This window comes from Lycium ferocissimum, chromosome 11, assembly GCF_029784015.1.
Source record: "Lycium ferocissimum isolate CSIRO_LF1 chromosome 11, AGI_CSIRO_Lferr_CH_V1, whole genome shotgun sequence".
Lineage (NCBI taxonomy): Eukaryota > Viridiplantae > Streptophyta > Magnoliopsida > Solanales > Solanaceae > Lycium > Lycium ferocissimum.
The window spans coordinates 33,571,787-33,586,951 of NC_081352.1; the positions used below are offsets into that span (position 1 = coordinate 33,571,787).

The following is a 15,165-nucleotide window of genomic DNA, read 5'->3' on the forward strand; positions in this document are numbered from 1 at the left end:
GTTGAACCAAAATAACATTAACAAGTTTTCAAACAAACAAAACTTATTTCGGGGCACTTTAGAACCCCTAAAACGATGATCCAAATGTTGAGGTGTACTTAATGTAATGAGCTGACATTATTGTACGCAAAAAAAGATATTAAGTTCTATATAAAATATTGATATTCCGGCGTTTTGAAACATGATTAACCTTCAGTCAAAGTACGGAAAAAAAATTTAATTTTAAAAAAAATTGGCCAAAGATACCTCTTTCACGCACGAATTCTGTGCTTGAAACCTACTTATGTAATTTTTTTTTTCCCTACTAAAAAAGTCGCGGACTCCTAACCCTCAACCAAAGTCTCTCTTTCTTCCTATTTACCATCACCATTTTTTCTTTTCCCACAAATGCACAATGATTAATCAATCAAGTAAAAGTTGGAATTTTTTAAAAACAAAATCCAAAAACAAACCAGTATATATACCAGTCCCATAAAGACTCATAAGCTACACAGCCCATAATTCATATCACGAGACACAACTTTCAAAGAAAACCAAACGTGTCCCTTAAAAACTTAACCTTGAACCTCCAAAACTTCAAAAAAAAAAAAAAAAAAATCATGGAATTTGCAAATATGTTTAAGGGCAAGTCTTTGAGGCATGTGGGTGTTGATAAATCCATCTTAAACCCAATTTTCTTACGAGGCATTAGTTGTTCTTTTCACCTAGGATTATTCCTTGTAATTCTTGGATTATGGGTTTGGAAAAAAATAAGAAAAGACAATGATGTTGGCAACAAACATAGTACTAGGAGGAATGTTAGGTTCATGTACTATAAACCAACCTTGTTTTGCTCTATAAGTCTTGCCATCTTTAGTTTTTTGTTATGTTTGTTAACTCATTTTTATTGGTATACAACTGGTTGGTCAGATGAAAAGATTATAACCCTTTCAGATTTTGCATTAAAATTTCTAGCTTGGTCGTCTATATCTGTTTTCTTGCACGCCCAGTTGATTAATTCAGGTGAAAAAAGATACCCTTTTGTTTTAAGAGTTTGGTGGGGGATTTTCTTTTCTTTTCCTTGTTATTGCCTTGTTATAGACCTTGTTTATGGCAAAAAGCACCAATCTTTGCCAACTCAATTTTGGGTACCTGATGTTGTTTTCACTATTATGGGGTTGTTTTTCTGCTTTGTGGGGTTTATTGTTAAAAAAGAAAGTGAGGAAAATATGCTTGAGGAACCTCTATTGAACGGTATAGACTCAAAAAAGTCTACTGGGGATCAAACTGTGACTCCTTATGCCAATGCTAACATTTTTAGTCTCTTTACTTTCTCTTGGATGGGTCCCCTTATTTCTGCTGGCTACAAGAAAACACTAGACCTTGAGGATGTTCCTCAGCTTGATATTAATGATAGTGTTAGAGGGACTTTTCCGATTTTTAGAGAAAAACTAGAATCCGTAGGTGGGGCCCGAGTCGATAGTAACCGTATGACTACCCTTATGTTGGTGAAGGCTTTGATTTTCACCGTGTGGAAGGAAATAGTGTTATCAGCATTCTTTGTGCTGATTTACGTTTTGGCTTCTTACGTTGGCCCGTACCTCATCGATACCTTAGTTCAGTATCTAAACGGAAAATGGGACTTTGATAATGAAGGTTATGTCTTAGTTACTGCATTCTTTGTTGCAAAGTTGGTTGAGTGTTTGGCACAAAGGCATTGGTTTTTCAAGGTGCAGCAGGGAGGGTATCGGGCTCGGGCAGCACTTGTTGCCAAAATCTACAACAAGGGTTTAACCCTTTCTTGTCAGTCGAAGCAAAGCCACACTAGTGGAGAGATTATCAATTTTATGACCGTTGATGCGGAGAGGATCGGTGAATTCGGTTGGTATATGCATGATCCCTGGATGGTGATAATAGAAGTCGGTCTTGCCTTAGTGATACTCTATAAAAATCTCGGCCTTGCTGCAATTGCGGCATTTGTTGCTACAACAGTAGTGATGTTGCTAAACATCCCTTTAGGAAGTTTGCAGGAGAAGTTTCAGGAGAAACTCATGAAATCGAAAGATAAAAGGATGAAGGCTACATCTGAAGTCTTAAGGAATATGAGAATACTTAAACTTCAAGCTTGGGAGATGAAGTTTTTGTCTAGGATTTTAGACCTCAGAAGTACTGAGGCGGGATGGTTGAAGAAGTATGTGTACACATCAGCTATGACTATTTTTGTCTTTTCCGTTTCTCCTACATTTGTTTCCATGACGACTTTCGGTGCTGCAATGCTTATGGGTATCCCGCTTGAATCCGGGAAGATATTGTCTGCACTCGCGACATTTAGAATTCTTCAAGAGCGAATCTACAATCTCCCAGATACGATTTCAGTGATTGCTCAAACCAAAGTTTCTCTTGATCGTATTGCGTCTTTCCTTTCTCTTGATGACTTGCAGCCTGATGTCATCGAGAAGCTTCCGAAAGGTAGTTCTGATATAGCAGTTGAGATTGTTGATGGGAACTTCGCGTGGGACCCGTCCTCCTCCACTCCACTGCTGAAGGATGTAAATCTTAAAGTGCTTAATGGCATGAGAGTTGCCGTTTGTGGTACTGTTGGTTCAGGAAAATCAAGCTTACTCTCTATCATTTTAGGGGAGATGCCGAAGTTATCGGGGACTATTAAACTCGGTGGAACGAAAGCTTACGTTGCACAGTCGCCCTGGATACAGAGTGGAAAGATAGAGGAGAACATATTGTTTGGTAAAGAGATGCAGAGGGAGAAGTATGATAAAGTTCTTGAAGCGTGCTCCTTATAGAAGGACCTGGAAATTCTTTCCTTTGGTGATCAAACATTCATAGGTGAAAGAGGCATAAATTTGAGCGGTGGACAGAAGCAGAGAATACAGATTGCGCGTGCTCTGTACCAGGATGCTGATGTTTACCTGTTCGATGATCCGTTCAGTGCTGTGGATGCTCATACCGGAACCCATCTCTTCAATGTAAGTTCTTTCATATGCTTTAAGTGCACGCTTGGTACTTTTTAGCCTTTGCTCTCTGAATCTATGTATGAACCATGGATGAAACCCTTGATTGACCCATCGTTTAATTGCAGGAATGTATAATGGGGCTATTGAATTCAAAAACAGTTTTATATGTTACTCATCAAGTGGAGTTTTTGCCTGCTGCAGATTTGATCTTGGTGCTCTTTCCTTTTCGTTCCTCAAGTAATCAGTGTTGTTTAATGTTCATAGACTTAACTCATTTGATATGATATTTCTCTTCAGGTCATGAAAGATGGAAAGATCAGTCAAGCTGGGAAATACAACGATCTTCTCAAATTAGGTAGTGATTTCATGGAACTTGTGGGTGCTCACCAAGACGCTTTAACAGCAATTGACACAGTTAAGGGAGAAGCATTGAGGAAGAGTGAGGAAAGTAGTGGAATGATTGGTGATAATACAAATGTGCAGGATAATAAGGCGGCTTCAGATGGCCAAAATGGTAAAGTTGATGATATTGTTGGACCAAAGGGACAAATTGTTCAGGAGGAAGAAAGAGAAAAGGGCAGTGTCGGTATTTCAGTTTACTGGAAATATATAACAACTGCATATGGAGGTGCTCTTGTCCCAGTTGTACTGTTGGCACAAACTGGTTTTCAGATCCTTCAAATTGGAAGCAATTATTGGATGGCTTGGGCAACCCCTGTCTCGAAGAGTGACCCACCTCATGTTGGTAGTTCTGCCCTCATCATCGTATATGTTGCTTTAGGAATTCCAAGTGCTTTGTGCATCTTTGCTAGATCCATGCTTCTTGTTACCGCTGGATATAAGACAGCCTCATTGCTTTTCCATAGAATGCATCTTTGCATTTTCCGTGCTCCAATGTCATTCTTCGATGCCACACCAAGTGGACGGATTCTAAATAGAGTTAGTCAATGATTACATTTCTTTACTTATCCCTTCTTTCTTATTAATGTCAATCTTTCTTTACAAGACCAATGAATATTATCGAAATTAACTAGCCCGTAACTTCGAAATTTGCTCAAATGTGCTTTGGTATGATAACAGGCATCGACAGACCAAAGTGCTATTGATCTGAACATTCCGTTTCTAGTTGGATCCTTTGCCTTCACAATAATACAGCTTATAGGAATTATTGCAGTAATGTCACAAGTCGCATGGCAGGTCTTCATCGTCTTTATTCCGGTCATTGCAATTTGCATCTGGTTGGAGGTTGCTACTTTGCCTTTTCTTTTTTCTTTTTTTCGTTTTCTTTATGCTCTTTCACAAAGTGAATTTATAACTTTAGCGACGTTTATAAACATGAATTATATTTAAGTGGTGGAAGGGTTTTGTTTAATTGCAGCAATATTACATACCTTCGGCACGAGAACTGGCACGTCTAAACGGAACATGCAAAGCTCGAATGTACAGACACTTTGCCGAGACAATTTCAGGATCAAGCACAATTAGAAGTTTCGATCAGGAATCTAGATTCCAGGATGCAAGTATGAAATTGATAGACAATTATTCTCGGCCTAAGTTTCACACAGCTGTTGCGATGGAGTGGCTTTGCATGCGTTTGGATATGTTATCTCTCATCACTTTTGCTTTCTCCCTGATTTTCCTGATCTCTCTTCCTGTTGGAACAATTGACCCGAGTAAGTACTCTATTTTCATTAGGTTTTCCTTCCTTGAAATTGGTTAAATAGTTCTAAGGGATTTTAGCACTTTTAGCCCTTCAAATATCGATAAATTCTAACTTTGGTCCTTGTGATTTCTTATTAAGCATGTTTCACTGAATTGATGTGTGCACTTTTGATCCCTCACTCTATGGATCTGCACAAATTAAGTGCTAAACCATTCTATTATCGATGTATTATGTTAAATTTGTTCTGTTACTCCATCTTTGAGGGTTATATAGTTCTAAAAATATGCTAAATATCACATACTTCTTATATGAAGGGGTCAAAAACACATATTTTAGTTAATTGAAGGTTAAATGTGCTTACCAAAATATTACAAGGACCAAAACCGGAATTCATGGAGGGACCAAAGTGCAATTGCCCCTCGTTCTAAAGAGTACATCTCACAAGTATTTTCTCCTTGTTTCTGCTTTACAGGTGTTGCTGGCTTAGCTGTTACATACGGACTTAATCTGAACGCAGTTCAAGCTTGGGTTGTATGGAAGCTTTGTATGATGGAAAATAAAATTATTTCTGTTGAAAGAATACTTCAGTATACTGCTCTTCCAAGTGAACCTCCTCTTATCATAGAGTCTAACAGACCAGTTCCTAATTGGCCATCTTGTGGAGAGATTGATTTTAGCAATCTTCAGGTAAATTGAGTTATTCTCTGGTTTTATTGTTAACTAGTGAATATTCCCGCGCTTCGCGCGGCCATTAACTTAAAACAATAGCTGTGGTAGTACTTATTTTACCCTTTTAAAATAGTTGATACTCGTAGCGAAACAATATTTCACCCTTTTAAAATAGTTGATACTCGTAGCAAAACAAAAAGATTTGATAGAAGACAATGCGGTAATGATTAAATTTAAGAAAATCTTCTACTTAAAAAAAAATATTCTGGCATTTAAAATTTGAATGCTACATGAACAACAATATAACAATATCCCGGTACAAGGTAAAAGAAAATCCTCTTACAAAAAGAAAAAATCAAAGCAGATGATAGCATCTTACTAAAACTTTAATACATATTGTAGCAACTAAGATTGAAAAGTTCTAACCACACAAACGTTCGTCCCCAAAAATAGCAACTCCAAATTCTATTTACACCACAATAACAAAAATTTAGAAGGAGAAAAACGAAAGTGTACATTTGTATGTACTTAAAGCACACAAGAGACCACTTTTTCCCTAGAATACATATGAAGGTAAAAAGTAACTTAATATTTCAAAGCACTCTTTCCAAATAATAACAACCGCAGTGTTCACTCCTTCGAAATAATAACAACCTAATCTTTCGTTGACTTTGACGGAAAATAGGAGTGCAGCATTAATTGATATTTGACACCAATTTTAAGTCATTAAAGCTACTTAGTACTATTGAAACGAAGGAAATAAACGACTTTCTTCCAAGAGAATAATCTGCACAAGGAAAATGATCAACATATATATATCTTAACATGTTAACACCAAAGGGAGTATAGTTACATGACACGCAAATCATCATCAATAACCTGACAATAATAGTCTTTTGTGATTGCCACCTCCAATACCATCAGCATCCTCTTCAATGGAAGTCGTAAAGAAAAGGCTCAACGAAGTCTTCTTTCCAAAAAACGAAGCTAAATGTTCAAATTCAATGACTGCTATTAAGCAATTTCTATTAATCCGAGAAGTTCAAATCTTTCCATGAAATTCTCAAGCACTTGAAAAGCATCATTCATCCATCCCTCTTGTCTTTAGGAATTTATATTCTCCACTTCGGAATTAATTGTCAGAACCCTGAAAGTAATTCATACATGGAGAATAAAATTAATCGTTTGCAAGGAAACATGAAAATTGCAACACAATGTACAATTTTTTGAAATGGATTTGCATTAGTACTTTGGCTAAGCAGAGATGGTAAAGAATATCTAGAGAGAAGTATATTATTACTTATTGTTTTTGAAATTATGATCCCCTAAATCATACATATGTCAGACCATTGCAAGCCCTCATTTATGAAAGTGATTATCTTTAAGGATTCGAAAGAATTAGAGAAAAAGAATTTTAGCAACTATAGAGAGAGATTTCAACATGTGGTTCTTCTGTTTTTTTTTTTTTTGTTTTTTTCATTTTTTCCCGTTCGTCCCTTTTCAATTGGTGGAACAATAGAAACATTATACTGTATACACAGAGATATATTTTCTAGTTTACCATCCAAAATGCAAAAAAGGGAGGAAGGCTAAAAGATATTTCAAAAACTTGCCTAAAAGGAAATGTGCCCTTATTTCTTAGGTCGCTATTTAGATTTCTACAGCTAACTAAAGGCGAGGAAGATTAAAATTCTAAATCTGGCAACAAGAGAATGCAGTGTTAATAAACATTTCAATCAAATGAGTATTCCTCCCTAAAACAACCCTATCATTGATCATTAATTCGATTCATTAGATATTGATATCTAGGATAGTTAAGACATGCTAATAATTCAAATTGCTAAGAGCAACTCAAACATTAAAATGTCATGCTTCCCAAAATATAACACACGATGGAATTTTAAGAAAAGGCTCGTGTAGTTACCAAGTTGAGCCCCTCATATATTGCTTCCCAGAATCACTTTATCCCTCACGGCCACCACCTGCAGCTTTTTCAACACCAAAAGCACCACCTAATCTCCTCCATTTGTTGTTATATTAACATTCACAAACCCCAATCACTTCCATGTGATCTGCATCACATATAAACTTGTCATAACAAAAGTAACTATAAGGCTGGAATATTAAAGATCGCTTACGAAATCCACTTAAGTATAACTTCAAGATTTCGGGTTAAAACGGAACTACTTAGCCTTTAGTTGTAACCAAGCATTGACTACTATCTTTAGCATATCAGTAATATGCTAAAGATCTTGTTGTTTCAGACCTTAATCAATAGATCGTGTATCACCAGGAATTTAAACATTCCGTGTAGTAAGAACTAACAAATACTTCGCAAACAACTATGCATAAGAATAAGAAACAAAAAAAATATTCCAATTTATTGGCATCACCAAAGAATTAGAGTTACAAAATAAACAACGTAATGTAGATTTCATAGCAAAATAAACACAGAGCCGGTGACGTGGTGCTCTATTATGCCAATTTTTGCATTTATCTTTTTTTGTTAGAATTTTTCTTTTCCTACCTCTTAAAATAATGGGAAAAAAATGTTATTTAAGAAAATTTAACAGACGGTTGCTTGTGCCCCTTCGGACACATTCGATTAGAAAAATGTAACCGCTCCTTCCCTTAAATACCGTTAACTGCACTTACATGTACCGACAACATGAAGAAAGACATTACAAGGAGAAAAGAATGCATGTTCAATCTCCCACACCCCATTATTACGTATTTATTCTGCCTCTTTCCTCTTAGTTTTATTGTATGGTTATTAGTTTTATGCCACCAGTTAAACTACCGTACCCCTCCCTCCAACGGGCTATGCTTTGCACATAGGTCGATTTTACTATAAACTATATGAAATCACTATGTTAAACGGTAAAGCAGAGATCTGCAGCCTATCACTATGCAAACTGTATGAATATTAGCATAGTTTTAACATAGTAAGAAAACCCTTGGATGAACAAATAAAAATGGAGTGAGAATATAGCATTTCGAAAGGGGTTGAGAGAGATCAACAGTTACCTAATTGTATCAATTACGTGCTGAACAAACTTTTCTCAGGGGTGATTGATTTCTTCATGTCCGTTGTTTTATGGAGTGGTTATTCTGAACAAACCTGAGGAGTTAGAACGGCGGGTAAGTTTAAGGAATTAGGGGAAGGGTTTTGTTTTTCTATTCATTCAGAACAGTTGTTACTTGTGGCTTTAATTAGTCGTGATTTTTGGCCATTTGTACATAAAGTAAAATGGAAAAATTAAAGAAAAAGGCAAAAAAATAGGAAAAAAGAAAAATATCAATTCTTGGTTGTGTGAGTGCCACGTCAGCGGGCCTTTTGCCTGCTTTTATATATATACTAGTCAATATGCTCGCGCCTTTGCTCGGCCATAAGAAATATGTTTAAATTTATTAAATTCACCAAATATCGAGCGATCACAATCACCAACTATCATATATTCGACGGAACGAAGCACTCAATTCTTTTGATTACATTCCCGAAAGCTCAATACTCTCCATTTAGATGAAAATTTGAGTAGTTGATAAAACTGATCTGACCCATTTGTTCTAGGCCTGAAATTAGCTATAGATAACGTTCCTTTTCGTTCATGCTTCAATATATACTACCGAATACTCAATTCATATATACCACTGGTCGTGTTTGGTCTCTAAACTATAAGTATTTATTGTGCAACTCAAATTTCATGTAAATATGAGAATTCTAAATGTAGTTTCATCTATATTGCACTTAAAAAAGAGCTTCTACAAACAAAAAACAAATTACCTACTTATTAGATAACTTGATCTCCATCCTACATTGGTGTATCTACGTAATTGATGTCCATTAACTCTACTTCTTTCTCAATAGAAAGAAGCTTGAAAACTTTGATATTCACAGGTAGAAGTTGCACAAAGTGAGAGAGACTTCATAATACTAAATCTTGCTGACAACGGAAAAGAAGGCAATGACTTCCTCTCAAATGAATCAATGATGGGAACATTGACTTCACAAAGAATGAGGAAGACCGAGATATTATCCCTACGTTCCACCTTCCAACATCAGATATAAGTTAAGACTTTCATTGATTGTGAAAAATACAACATAAGACAATATAAAATCCTATCAAGATACCGATATATACGAATAATTTACTAAAATCTACTGGGTATTTTCCTTTAGCCGTTTTAGTAAAGCATATTCCTACTTTTCCTTGTGGTATTTGTGGCATCATATATTCCGTCCTGCATCCCTAACAATATAGCTATTTTACAAATTAGAAAAAGTGATGCACCATAAAAGTCAGAGAAAACTTAATTACCTAGCCACCTTTTTACACTCAATCAAAGAGAGACGGAGAGATCTAAATAAAAATCCTTCAAACTTCAAATTTAAATCTCAATCCTTCACATTTGAGACATCTTTCATAAGGTTGGCATCATATCCAAAAGGTGTTTCTCCGGAAAGTTCAATATTTTTCCTTTAGCCGAGAGATTATGTTCAAGACGAAGCTAACTTTTTTAGTGCACATGATTTTATAGCTAGTACTAAATTCTCTAAAATACTATAGAAAGTAAGAAAGTAGCAAGTACTAAATTCTTTATAATGCTATAACTTATAAAGTAGTACGTACTAAAGACACTGATGACTACGAACAGATGTTTGTGTGAAATTTTTGGAAAAGGATTCCCGAGGGATCAAAATCTGCAGCTTCATAGAAGAGATCAAATTTGCCTTGGAAGCTAAAGCAAAGGACTTCAAAAGAAATGAAAAAGAAAGTTTGCAGTCTTCTCCAGCATGTGAAAAACCAAATGAAGGGACAGATAAAAACTGAAAAGGGACAAAACCAGCGAATCATCACTAACAGATTCATTATGCAATGCGCATCCGCAAAATAAAAGTTGAAACTTCACACATTGTTAAATAATATTTAAGGGAACTTACGAATACATTAAAATCAAAGAGTGTAGCCAAAGCACGGATATCCATTACGATTATAGCAAAAATACACATGCATAAGTCATGCTTAAATTATAGGTATACAATTGTAGTATGCTATAGATTACAATTAAAGTTTGATATGTTGTACTAAGAAAAGGCGACTTCGCTATCAGATTATAACTTAGCGTATAACTGATATAATATAGACAAAAAAATTCATTGTAGTGCGAGACGTGCAGAATAGTATAATAAAAGATGGACATGGGAAAGAAGTGCTAATTTAGTACGCCAAACCACGTCTTCAGAGCTCTCCCATTAGCGTTAGTAAGAATGGCTTTTGAATTTGAAAAGAGGAAAAAATCGAGTTTATAACTCATGTGTCAAGAAGGAAGTAAATAAGAAAAATTTCCAAATGCCTATACAAGTGAATCTCATTAGCTCCCTCCAACAGTCTGAACATTTGCGTACAGGGTAGATGTATGCATCCGAAACCAATCAAGATGAAGATAGAGTAAATCTGTTGGCCCTCGTCATTGAGAAAAAATAAAAGGGAAAAGTTGCATCTGCTGGACGCATCACGAAGGACGAAGAGGGAGAGAGGAAGAGAAATAAGGGAGTCAAAAGAGTTTTAAAAGGCTTGGACTTTTGAAGTGGTGTTTGTTTGTTTGCGTTTTTGGGTTTGGTTTTTCTGCTTGAAAGCAGAGGAATTTGCAAAAAATTGTAGGAAGAAATAATTACAAAGCATATGCACATACACCAGTAAGAAATGAGGATGAGGATATAAAAAGACGTCTCTTACGAATGAGAATAGTGTGGAAGCCTCGCCTTTCTTGATTCCCCTGGAACTGGAGCTATACTTGGGCTGCATTTATAATTGAGAGACAACGTCCATGCGACAGAACCATTGCTTTCAAAGGAATAAAAGTTAGTTTTTGAGCACACATAAATCTTTCCATCATCACTGGTTTGTAGCTTGTTAATCCTGCAAAAAAGTAATTTTCGAACACATATAAACCTTTCTATCATGACTAATAAGTAGCTTGCTGATCCTATATGCAACTTTTTTGAAAGATTCTTGATCTGTTGAAAACAAATGTAAGAACTCACCAGATTTTAGAAGGTTGAACTATTCGATTTCTCGTATTTCAAGCGGCTTGTGTGAACTATATTTGATGTATCTAAGATCACATAGTGGAAAATGTGACTAAAATCAAAGCTTAGCTATCTCGAATAGGAAGATAAGCATATTCAAGAAATATTGTAAGCAGGTATATGAAAGAACCAATTTTATTTACATAAGTTGGTACTTGTAGTTGTACTCATGAATAAATTAAATACAACCGTAGGAGAAAAACACATCAATTCTACTATATCAGGACATGAAGTTGGCGAATATATATCTAAAAATTAGTAGTTCTATTTTCAATTGCTTTTGTCAAAAAGAGCAAAGAGGCATTGACACTAATCTTGTTTGTCAAGGTTACAGGCTAAAACTCAAAAGAAGGTATAGGATGCGCACTTGCATGGTGCATTCAATTCACTTAAATTTAATCTTTCAGCATATGTAGGGTTCAACTACTTGAAGAAGCAGATTAAAGTATTATAAAAAACTAATTACGCTATCCAATGTAAATAAGTTAAATCCAATCCATAGTATGATATGCGATAGAAACAGTTTAAGATATATTAGTTGCAGAAATACTTGCCCTTTTGTTCAACATTTATTAGTAAGTCTAATTAGTAAGCTAAATGCAGTAAACAACTTGTTATCAGCGGTTTGTTCCACATTGTTGTTTAAACAGACCTCTCTCATAAATGCACTTAATATAAACATACCTGATAATGTTTGGGGATATGAGGAGGACACAACAAATGCGGATAGTAAAAGCTGGGACAATATGAAAGCAATGGCAACATGGATTTGCGGAGACATGAGTGTCGAATCCAAGTTGGCAATTTCAATTGGAAAGATGAAAAGCAAGAGTCGTAGAGACACTACAAACAAATAGGTAATTTGCGGAGGTTAAAAGTTGTAATTCGCGGAGGTTTTACCCCCGCTATTTGCTAAAGGAGGCTAAAACCTCCGCGAATTGCAACTTTTAACCTCCGCAAATTATCAATTGTTTTGTAGTGAGAGTATAATGAGACCCAACACTTGATTTGTCAAACATTAAATAACAATAAACCAAAGAGAACAAAAAGGACACAACAAAAGGCACTCCGTAAATGAAGTTCCTCACAACAGTGGCGCGCGCGCGCACACACATTCAGGAATATAAAGAAGGCAGAACTTTAATACAGAAATACATGAAATAAAGCACCAATTTACATGAAGTTTTGTACCTTTGGATTTTTCTCGCAGACGATAAACTTCTTCTCCTCCACTGATTACTTCTCTACCTTTGTTGCTATTGGAGATGAAAATTTTAAAGTTTTGGTTTGAAACAGAATGGCATATGGGTGAAATTCTTATCCCCTATTGATTAAATTATGTTTTGGCGGAAGTTGATGTGCTTTGGCACTATGTATTGGGTGAAGTATTTTCTAAGAGAATGCTTAACAATGAAAGTAATATAATTTGTAAGAGAACCTTAATAGTGAAAGTTAGAAAAAACGCAGGGTTTTGTTTGAAACGACTGGAAAATGGCACTTTTGCCGGGAATCAAACAGACTGAGAGGGAAAAATTCCTAAAGCTTGACTTAACGAAAGGGAGGAGAATGGGAGGAAGAAAGGGAGGCATACGGATAAATGAAGCGCAGCGACTGTTGGGGTTTCTTTTAACTGTAGGCCGAAGGGATTTGTGCCTTTTAGTTAATTAACTAAAATAATTGAATTTCTTAATTTAAAATGTCAAAAAAATTAGGAAAAAGATAAATAGTACCCCTGATCATATAGAGCGCCACATCAGCGGGCCTTTGGCCTGCTTTTATATATATATATGATTTGTTGTATGTGTTGATAATATATCTGAAAACTTCTATAGGTCCGATATGCTCCGCACATGCCTCTCGTGTTGCGAGGCCTTACATGCACTTTCTTTGGTGGGAAGAAGACTGGAATTGTTGGTCGGACAGGTAGTGGTAAATCGACTCTAATACAGACCCTTTTCCGCATAGTTGATCCTGTTGCTGGACAGATAAAAATAGATGGTACCAACATCTCTTCAATCGGTCTGCACGATCTACGGTCTCGATTGAGTATAATTCCACAGGATCCAACTATGTTCGAGGGGACCGTACGCAGCAACCTAGATCCACTTGAAGAGCATTCAGATGAACAAATTTGGGAGGTAGCAACTTGGTCTTGCCTGTTTCTGGAATTTTTGTCTCACATATGAAAATGAAAGTGAAAACTTTTATTTATTAAGAAACTTTATTTAATTTTATGCCTCAGGCACTTGACAAGTGTCAGCTAGGAGACGAAGTTAGGAAGAAGGATGGCAAACTATATTCTACAGGTTAGAACCGCATGATGTTCCGATGATTTCCATTTTTAAAGCTGTGATACTTATATTCTGTTGGATTGCCGCAGTATCCGAGAATGGAGAAAACTGGAGCGTAGGCCAAAGGCAGCTGGTCTGTCTTGGCCGTGTGCTACTCAAAAAAAAGCAAAGTCCTTGTCCTAGACGAGGCTACAGCATCTGTCGACACTGCAACTGATAATCTAATTCAGCAAACTCTAAGACTACATTTTACAGATTGCACGGTTATAACTATTGCTCATAGGATTACGTCCGTGCTTGATAGTGACATGGTCCTGCTATTAGAACATGGTGAGAATTAACATTTGCATTTTTGGAGAAAACGGAGGTGGAAATTCTTGGTATTTACTTTTTTTCTCTTTTTTGCTATACTTGCAGGGCTCATTGCTGAATATGACACTCCAGGCAGGTTGTTAGAGAACGAATCCTCGTTATTTGCCAAGCTCGTGGCTGAGTATAGTATGAGATCAAATTCAAGTTTTGAGAACCTTTCAGACACATGAGACTTCAACACTAATCTTCGTTAACCATGTTAACTCAATGATGATGAAAACTAAGTGACATAGCTTGAACAAGAACATGCGAAGTGCAGCTCATGCCTGTGGCTTGAGGGAAACTGCAACAATTTATGGCAGGGAAAGTTCATCTATAGGTGCAATATTGAATTATTGATAGTGAAGTGGCATTTGTTTTTGTTAAGACTTTTTGATGTGGAAGATGTCTACGTAACCTGTGTTTACAATAATTTGAATGTATGTTGAGTCAAGTGATTAGTTAGTTAACAGTGCACGGATTTTGCTCTTTCTGGATAAAAGAATTAACTTTTTTTGTGTAGAGTTGAAAGTGAAATTACGAGTGTGGAACTTTTCTATACAAGCTAAAGAAACACTTTTACAATAAACTCCTTTGACTCAACTCTCAAGTGAGTTGATTTTCATTCACAATTTATCCCTAATTAGCGGTTAGGGTGAGAGACAAGGTAACTCCTCGACGCGAGTCTAGATTTAATCGAATTCCAAGCACTGGGTGGGAAAAAAAGGGAGACAACTACTCACTACTGGTTATATCAAATGAATATATGTATAATATTTTAACCACCTTTTGTATTTTGACTCTTTTTGGTTCTTTTCTCATGATTTTGTATCAAAGAAAAATTTATTGATCTTAAGACTAGTTGTTAATGTATCGTTATCCATAGTGAACAAAAAAATTTCCTATCTTTTTGTAATAGAGATAGAATATAACATAAAATGAGAAAAATATTTATGAGTTCAAAATTTATATTGTTTTTTATCACGTTAATAAAATAGCACGATGTACTGGGCACGAGTCAAAATATCCTCTTGCGGAAATGTAAGGTAAGACTGCATGCAATAGATCCTTATGATCCCGCCCTTTTTTGGACCCTGCGCATAGCGGGAGCTTAGTGCACCGGGCTGCATTTTTTTTATTACTCCTATC

At 35.9% G+C, this 15,165-nt stretch overlaps 1 protein-coding gene and 1 long non-coding RNA gene across 3 annotated transcripts; one reads left to right on the forward strand and one right to left on the reverse strand.

Moving 5' to 3' along the window:
* Window positions 1-374: 374 nt before the first annotated feature.
* Window positions 375-14,532, forward strand: LOC132037975 (ABC transporter C family member 3-like). The gene is given in 11 exon segments (XM_059428686.1): window positions 375-2,963; window positions 3,077-3,163; window positions 3,249-3,890; window positions 4,032-4,196; window positions 4,330-4,624; window positions 5,087-5,301; window positions 13,207-13,512; window positions 13,617-13,680; window positions 13,755-13,822; window positions 13,824-13,995; window positions 14,083-14,532. Coding segments are annotated over 11 exon segments (4,503 nt in total). The 5' UTR covers window positions 375-599; the 3' UTR covers window positions 14,208-14,532.
* Window positions 9,109-12,986, reverse strand: LOC132037976 (uncharacterized). 2 transcript variants are annotated; one of them, XR_009410152.1, is made up of 4 exons: window positions 12,566-12,986; window positions 11,330-11,400; window positions 9,603-11,204; window positions 9,109-9,525 (listed from the first exon to the last, which is right to left on the reverse strand). It is a non-coding gene; the product is annotated as an uncharacterized LOC132037976 (long non-coding RNA). The 2 variants fall into 2 exon arrangements; XR_009410151.1 differs by having other exon boundaries at window positions 9,109-11,204.
* Window positions 14,533-15,165: the final 633 nt, after the last annotated feature.